Source organism: Rhipicephalus microplus, chromosome 4 (genome assembly GCF_043290135.1).
Source record: "Rhipicephalus microplus isolate Deutch F79 chromosome 4, USDA_Rmic, whole genome shotgun sequence".
In the NCBI taxonomy this organism is placed as follows: Eukaryota; Metazoa; Arthropoda; class Arachnida; order Ixodida; family Ixodidae; genus Rhipicephalus; species Rhipicephalus microplus.
Window position 1 is genome coordinate 174398325 of NC_134703.1, and position 8450 is coordinate 174406774.

The 8450-nt window shown below is 48.9% G+C and overlaps 1 protein-coding gene across 4 annotated transcripts; it reads left to right on the forward strand.

Moving 5' to 3' along the window:
- Positions 1 to 6197: 6197 nt before the first annotated feature.
- On the forward strand, positions 6198 to 8245 carry LOC142814692 (uncharacterized). 4 transcript variants are annotated; one of them, XM_075893865.1, is made up of 4 exons: positions 6198 to 7046; positions 7704 to 7790; positions 7849 to 7969; positions 8098 to 8245. In XM_075893865.1, exons 1-2 carry the CDS (start codon positions 6777 to 6779, stop codon positions 7755 to 7757), a joined length of 324 nt encoding a protein of 107 aa, XP_075749980.1. In that variant the 5' UTR covers positions 6198 to 6776; the 3' UTR covers positions 7758 to 7790; positions 7849 to 7969; positions 8098 to 8245. The 4 variants fall into 4 exon arrangements, with proteins under 4 accessions (XP_075749980.1, XP_075749982.1, XP_075749979.1 ...); XM_075893867.1 differs by having other exon boundaries at positions 7655 to 7969; XM_075893864.1 differs by having other exon boundaries at positions 7704 to 7969.
- The last annotated feature ends 205 nt before the right edge of the window (positions 8246 to 8450 follow it).

The window sequence follows — 8450 nt, forward strand, 5'->3', positions numbered from 1 at the left end:
AAGTAACTGTTGGGTGAGTTTGAACACGATGATGTAGGGGCTGAATGAGTTTGGTTACGACACGTACCGGTGCTCTGTGCTGTTGCACAAAAACACTCCACGAAGTACTTCACCACGGCGCGCTTGGGCCTGCCACGCGCTAACAGTATCTGAAAGGTGTGCTCGCAACATTTGCTGCATGCAAACCGTACAACAAGCGTTAAGTTTACGCCGGGGCTATAAGTCCGCGGAGCGTCTGATGTTTTGTTTGCCTCATACCAGTTTGTTTGCTCCATAAATTGGACGTCACTTACGCCACGTTTCTCGCAATGCATTGGGATAAGACAGGGCCTCTCCTCAGTTTTTCCTGTCTCCATGATGCCAGACTTGACGGCGTCAGCACATTGCGAGAAGAGAGCAAAACAGTTGCTGATGCCGAGCGCCGAGTTTGCTTGGTCCAGCGACCGTTCCTCTCCAGCGGGTGATGATGATGATGAACAAACTTTATTTAATTAGCAGAAAGGTCCTCTTCCCCTTTCAGGTGCGAGAGGAAAAGGGAGGACCAAACCTAGACGACGGCCAGCGGGTGTTATTATTTTAAGTGTGAATACACTTTATAAGCGACCCCAACCCATCCACCGCCGTCGGCGGCGTCCGCAGTCTTCTCTCTATCTTTAAAAGAAAGAAGACTTGGCGGGCCGCAGCGCGACACTCTACCGAATAAAGCCTGTTTCACATGCGAGCGATTTTGCTCCAAGAGCGGAGCGGCAGTTGCCACGCCAGGCCAAAACAGGTTTTTACCGCGGCGACTAGACGCCCTTGTGAAATTCGCCAGAGTTGGAAAAATTCGCTAGCGGCACAAGCGGCAGAGCAACCAGTGACGTCGTTTGACTCGTGATGACGTGGGTGGAGTCGAGAAGTTTACGCGCGCGCGGCGAGGAACTGGTTCCACAGAACAACTCGCTCCGACTGAGTAGCAGACGACATTCGTCCTCTCACCGGCTCAGAAATGTTTCACACTGCTTTCAACAAGTCGCTGATAGAAGTGTTGAAACAATCTATTCTTTGGGACGTCAAGATGGAGGATTTCCGCAAGAACCATAAGAAGAGCATTTTTTGGGAAGACATTGCCGAAGTCGCATACTTCGATAAAGTAAACGTCGCGGCTTGAACTGGCCATGTTCACTGGTGAAGTCTAAGTGCAGCTGTTTTCCTTTCGTTGCTCTCGACGATGCTTTCGCCGTAGTAACAATCGCGTGCGGTGCCTTTTTTTATTTCAATAACATTATTACTACTTTCTTTTTTCTGTTTTTGCGTTTTCATCGAGAGTTATTCCCACGTAGAGGAGCCGCATGGCACGCCGTACTTCTATGTAGCAGCAATTGTTGCTGGTTTAACAAATGATGACATTTGGTGTCGCGGTGCAAAGATGAAAGGCTTCACATGAACGAGAGAGCAAGGACGTCTTCTACGGTAGTGGACTTGAGATGTAGCATTCCACACAGGTCACTGAAAAGGAATTTCGTGATGTGACTCAAAAAAAAAGGGCGCGAAGCCTGTCATGGTTCGGGGCAATAAGGCACTCATCAGAGGTTTTTATATTTGTTCTCCCCTTCAACACCTGGATTTCTCACTAAAACCCTGGCTGACTTGTCCGCGTCCTCTGCGACGCTTTTCTCGCAATGAGCAATTGCACCGCAGAGCGCTGAAGTTTGCAGGCTGTCGACAGGTCCTGCCACACTGGCCAGCTGCTCTCCGTGATATTCAGTGCAGGAATGGGCGGCTGGCTAGGCGAAAATAGATGTTCGGTCGCGAGCACAACATACACTGCGTAGATAACGAAGAACATCTGTTGATTTCAGGCATCAGGGCAGCAACACATGCCTAGAAACATGCATCTAAATTACATGGTCGAATGCTACCAATTGAATGTCACTATGTCCCGACGGCAAAGGTGTGTTGTGTGAAATGACGTCATACTTCGGCTTTTCTGCTCACCACCGCAGCATTTATGGACGCAAATGCAAGCTAAAGCAAGAATTGCTGCGTAGTCCCTAACCTGCGCCGTGCACAAGTGTATATACAGCAGTCAAAGAACCGGAACAACGAGCGTATCACGTATATTATGCTACCTGCCGTTGATGAAACTCTTCATCCTGGAGTGCTTTACTGAATTATTGAAAAATTTAAGAGGCTTACTCTTTAGGGTGGAAGCATACGAATTCGAGCGCCAGAAGAGATGTAGACCATTCAGAAAACCCCAATGAAGGATGTGTTCGCATGAGCCAAAGGGTGACCACAAACACTGTCGAAGCTTACTACTTAGAGTTTTTATCAAAACTCTTATTTTGACTCGAGCGAACAGGTACAAAAATTTAGGTATAAATTTTGCGAGTTGTGTATACTGGGCTGACAAAAACCTCGTTCAGTGTCCCAATGTTGAATCGCTGAAAGCAAAAGCAATGAATCGGAGAAACATGGGAAGTGCTGCGCAAAACGCGCTCGTAGTTCTAAGCATTCACTTAGCTGGAGCAGCTGTATAATAAAACTATACAAGCAAACTCTTTTTTTTTTTGCTTCTCCATGGTCAGTTATATCAGTTATATGAGCGCGCAACAAGAATCATACGTGACAAAGCCAGGACAAAACAAAAAGCAGCTGCAAACGTTGCTTATTTGTTGTAAAATACATGTTAAAACTAGTTCAATGAGTGTACAGATGCGTAAAAGTCGAGCGGCTATTGATGATGAACCTCGTAGCACAGGGGCGCCAAATGAAGCACACTTGGAGGAGAGCAAGGCTTTCAGATACTACTGAAAACAGCGGTTGACCGGCGCCTTCCGCGGACAACACTGGCCGCTAGAGCGGCGGGCGTCGCGCAACAGCAGCGGCGCATGTGAAACGAACGCGCGTCCGCGCGTCCTCCCGCCGCTCATCGCTGCGACCGCCGTCGCTCGTTCGCTCGCATGTGAAACAGGCTTAAGCCACGGACGCGACGCTGATATCGGTGTCGCTCCTCCGCTCTCCTCGTTCGCTGCAGCTGCGCGCGCACCCCTCTCTCTCGCGCGCCCACCTTCTCTCTCAGTCTCCCGTCGAGAGCGGGTCGTGCGATGGATGTCCCGGAGGCAACGCTACCATCTGGATATAAGGCGCGTTACTGACACCGATATATATATATATATATATATATATATATATATATATATATATATATATATATATATATATATATATATATATATATATATATATATATATTGTTTTTTTTTTTCGTAACGCGCTCATGCTGCGGCGTTCGCGTGGTTACCTTGCGTGCATGCGTCGCTGACATGCTGCATAAAGGACAGAAAATTTTGAAGTGGTAGTCAAAATGAATGTTTGATTCAATAGTAGCGATTTATTAATTAAGTCGCCGACTGCTTACGGTTTGTACAATTATGGCTATGTTAATGCTGTAGTTTATCCCTGTTAGAAAAAGTGACGTCAGTTCTTGTTTTTTCAACTTAATTTCAGGAATATGTCATAGTGATGCGTGCCCTTCTGCATATCAGGAAAAAAAACTTGGGCACGAGGTGCCAGCATGCGCAGTGGCGGTGTCAACGGCGCTGCAGATGCCGGATTTGTGAGTAGGCGCGCAAATAAAACGCTTCACATTTATTAAAAACAGACAGCCCAAGCGACAAGCGAAATCATAATGCCGCATACTGCGCTCACGGTTACACGCAAATGAAAGGGTCACTTTCATGTTTGTTTCGTGCAACTACCCTTGATTGAGATTAGACGCTTTTAAAAGAATTTTTACAGGCGCGCTGGCGTAATCACAGCTGCAACGCATAGCGCGACGTCGTTTTATTGCTTTAAGGAATGAAGCTTTTTATAGCATCACTTGGTTGGTCTTCCTTCTAGCCAGCGTAGCCAGCATATCCACAGACTGAATGATATGATGAGTGGGGCGAAGCGTACGTCCCTTAGATGTGTGCTGTAGTGTGATAGAAGTCGACGGACGCATGGACGAATGAACGCAAGGATGAATGGATGTTACGCTTCACTCCAATAATTATTCACCCCGTGCATATGATGTGATTTTGTTTTTTTTTATTACTCGCGCTTGAACAGCGTTTTGCTTGTCGTTGACAAGTCCCCCTGAAAGTGCCTCATCTTTAGGGAAGAGCAGTTGGGGCGAGCACTTCTGGACGGCCGGCGTACCAGCCTAAGAAGCGAAGAACGCTTCTAAAAAGCAATAACACCACGTCGTGGTGCAGCTGTGATCACAATAGGGCGCCCGCAAGAATTCTCGAAGCAGCGTTAGCGTTAGAAAGAGAAGCAGCGCTAGTTCAATGAGGGCAAGAAGAATCCATTCAACCGAGTGTGAAAAGTAATCCATGGACGTAGAACGCTGCAATCGTTTGACCTCGCTAGCGGATCGGGCTGCCATTTTTCTTTTTTCTTCGCAGCCCGAGAACTTTGAAGTTTAGCTTCGAGCGCATGCGGATCTCTTGCAAAGACATCGCAATTTCAATTGATCTAATATGGGCGGCGCCAAAATACAGCAAAATAAAAACCCCACTTGAAAATAAAGCGCCCCAGCATTGACTTTGCCTCTCGTACTCCTTGATCCGACATTTCCAAACGAACACAAATCTATATAAAAGCGCAAAACCACTTTTTCTCGCCACATAAAAGCTTCGCCCACAGCGTGGCAGCCTTTTCGACCGAAAGAAAGAGTGCCGCGGTGCGGAGAAAAGAGCGCGCCACGCGTACGTCAGCCAACACGTGCTCTCTGTGCGATTGGGACGGCTGGAGAAAAAAGCCCAAGCATTTCCCCAAGGGTGAACATGGTTAAGTGCGAATACATGGGTTGATGCTATGAGGGGTATTTATTAATTCGCACTATTATATTTATTAATCACACTATGGTGCCTTTATGGTGTAATGGTTCCTGGGAATCGCAATTTGATCACACGGGGGAGTTTACGTTAACTCACAGGCGAATGCCAACGGATTTTAACTTTACTCCCCCCACGACCCGCGCTCGACGGGAGACTGAGAGAGAAGGCGGGCGCGCGAGAGAGAGGGGTGCGCGCGCAGCTGCAGCGAGCGAGGAGAGCGGAGGAGCGAGCGAAGGGGGAGGGGGTATAAGGCGCGTTATTAACACCGATATCAGCGTCGCGTCCGTGGCTTATTCGGTAGAGCGTCGCGCTGCGGCCCGTCAAGTCCTCTTTCTTTTAAAGATAGAGAGAAGACTGCGGACGCCGCCGACGGCGGTGGATGGTTTGGGGTCGCTTATAAAGTGTATTCACACTTAAAACCCGCCGCGCGCCCGGAATCTCGGAGGTCATGGTCGGTGCGGCCCGACAGCAACCGGCGCAATATGCAACATGCTGAATTTCACGCCCACTGCCCAAACAGGGCTGACCGCCAGGAGGCGCCAAGCTGCGAAGACATGTTCACACTGCGCTCCGCTTTCCCGAAGCTTTTCTAAGAGCAATTTCGCGCAAACTCATCTAAAAATCTTATAGTCTGCTTTGTGAAGTTCTCCTGATTCCACGGATACCCAAAGCTTGGGCCAGGATCAACTTTACGAGAAGAAACCATCGCAGGCAGATTGGATGACCTTGTTGAGACGCTCACCTTAACGACCACGGCTGGCGTCGCGCGTCCCGGAAGGTACTACGACGTGCGGAACACGACGGTGTTGTGTGTTTGTGGGAGCACGGACTAGCAGATAGTGAACTTTGGACACTTGCTTTGCTGCCACGGGACAAAGATCGAAGGTGAGCGATGTTTACCTCACTTTTTTGACCTGTTTTGTGACATGACAAAATGCCGGCGGGAAAGCTCTGTCAGCCTAAGCGCTCCGACTAACTTGGCGGGCGTGGCGGTCACTTTTATTTTGTTCTGCCAAGCATGGCTGGCCGGGGCTGATCGCCTTTTTTCGCCATATGGAAGTTGACAAAGCTTATCCCGGCCCTTCTCAGGCACCGGAATCACTCACCGCTGACACGGACGCGAGTGGCGTCTCGTCTCGGCAGGCAAAGGATGACGAACCAGCGTCTGTTGACGCGACTCTCGGAAACGAGACTGGTGACGCGACTTGTTCGGAACGCCATGGATGGACTGAGGATGCCTGGCATACCGTTTTATCGCGCAGGCAAAAGAAAAACCAGTTTAAAAAGCAGCGATCCCTGATGGAGAAGGCTGTGAAAGCGAAAGAGAAATCAGTGGCGCAATTATGTAAAAGTTCCAAATCCGGACAAAGGCGGTCTCTTCCATTGAGTCGCACGCGATTGGCCCATACAAGCTGTGACGAATGCTGTTACGTTATTAGTGACGTGGACTGGGGTGTCACGTGACTCTTTTTTTTCGGTTTTCGGAGAAAGGCGATGGAACGGTCGGAGAGACTGTCCGAAAGCAACCGGATGGATTGAAATGGCTGCAAGGTGGCCTGGATTGGATTGAAATGGAAAAAATGCGCGACTTTTCGGCACCGGGGCACTTAGACAACATGGCGTTTCCCACATGACACGGTACTTCGCCTTGCCTGTGCGGTATCTTTAACCGAGCAGAGGCGACGACGCGAGGTAAAAGATGCATTTGAAGAGTTCAGCCAAGAAGAGTTCCGGCAATGTTTTCGTCTGTCCAAACGAACAGTGCGTAGCTTGTGCGACGAACTTGACCCTATCATCGGATGCCAGCGAGCCAGTGGCCTTTCCACAGAGAGAAAGGTGTTGTGCGCGCTGCGATTTTTCGCCACCGGTAGCTTCCAGAAGAGCATTGGTCGCGAGGAACACATCGGCATGTCTCAGCCGGCGGTGAGCAACACCATCCACGAGGTGACGGAGGCGATCATTACCGTGGCTGCTAGAAAAAGGGTGGGGGACTTCCTACTGACAACAGCTGCTAAGGATGAGGCAAAGGTGGAGTTTGTGCTACGTGGTTGCATCCCAGGGGTGCTGGCGTGTGCCGATGGCACGTTGGTCACCATTCGCAAGCCAGAGGGATTCAGACTGGCCGACACGGCGAGCTTCATGTCCAGAAGGGGCTATTATGTCCTGAACGTCATGATCGTAAGTACTGTTAGGATCGTTTATTACTCGCCCTTCGGAGCAATTGTTCAGTTGTGACGCCAAAGCTGGAAAAAGTAATAATGCAACGAATGAAAAAGAACCTGCAGGGAATTGGGTGCGAGCTAGATGGTGACTCGCAAGGCCTCGGTAATAATAAGTGGCAAGTGTTTTGTGCGTGAGCCAGTTGCCGTTTTTGCACTGGCATGCATACGCAATTGAATTGTGCATTTTAGAGATAATCGGTAATATGGGCAGCAGACGTAGCAGAAGTATATACACGACAGGGAAGTATTTCCAACACGAAAGTGCTTACAATCACAATTGGACGAGCTGGCTTTGGTATTTACGAGTGTTCTTTCCCAAGAGCAACGCGTAGCTTTTCACTTATCGATCATTCAGTGGAAGTCGTAGCCATGTGTACAGCAGAGGTGGGGTCGTTGCCCCCACACTCCCCCCTCCTCAGTGTGCTACACCCTGTGTTTCCTTCTAAGTGAAGCTCTTTGTACCAATGACTGTACTAGTACGCATTGTTTCCTGCATATGCGTAGAAAAAAGGGATTTATTCTGAGTATAAATGCAGTACTATTTTATATCGCTCCTCATCGCAGATGTGCAAAGCGTGGCTGCGCATAATTGTCATAGACCCATGATTCCCAGATTCATGCCACGACTCTTGGGTGTGGGAACACAACCCACTGCGTGCACGCCTAGCTGCACATCTACAGCCTTGCGAATATCTGCTTGGTAAGTATTAATGTGTACTATCTGGGCAGAGCACTCAGCTTTTATGCTTACATTGCAGGAGACGCAGGCTATCCCCTCAAGCCATGGCTCCTAATTCCAGTCCTTGGCAGTCAACCGTGCAACACTTCCGAAGGCCGATACAACAAGGAGCACGCATCCATGCACAATGTTGTGTAAAGGTGTATCGCCGTGTTGAAGAGCAAGTTCCGCTGCTTGCAGCACTTTCGAACGATGCTCTACAACCCCGATCGGGCAGCGCAAATCATCTATGCTTGCTTTGCTCTCCACAACATTGCGTTGCATGCAGGCGACTGGACCTTGGACGAGTATGTCGTGGACATGCCACCAGCTGAGGATGACGATGGAGAGCCAAGGGGGAGCCATATGCTCACACCACGCAACGTGCTGCTCAGAGACGGCAGCAGCGCTGTCTTGGACCTTTTTTGAAGTATACAGGAACGGTGAGTTTTCATGTTTTCATATCCCACACATAATTTATTTACACTGATTCTAGTGCATCTAGACATGAAAGGGCTGTGTTTGCCACATTTGAATACACAAAGTACTTACTTGTGCTTCAATATGAAGCAAGGTGGCAATGTCAAAATGCTGCATTTTCTTTAAATGGCACATGAAATATGCAACAGAAACACCCTTTTC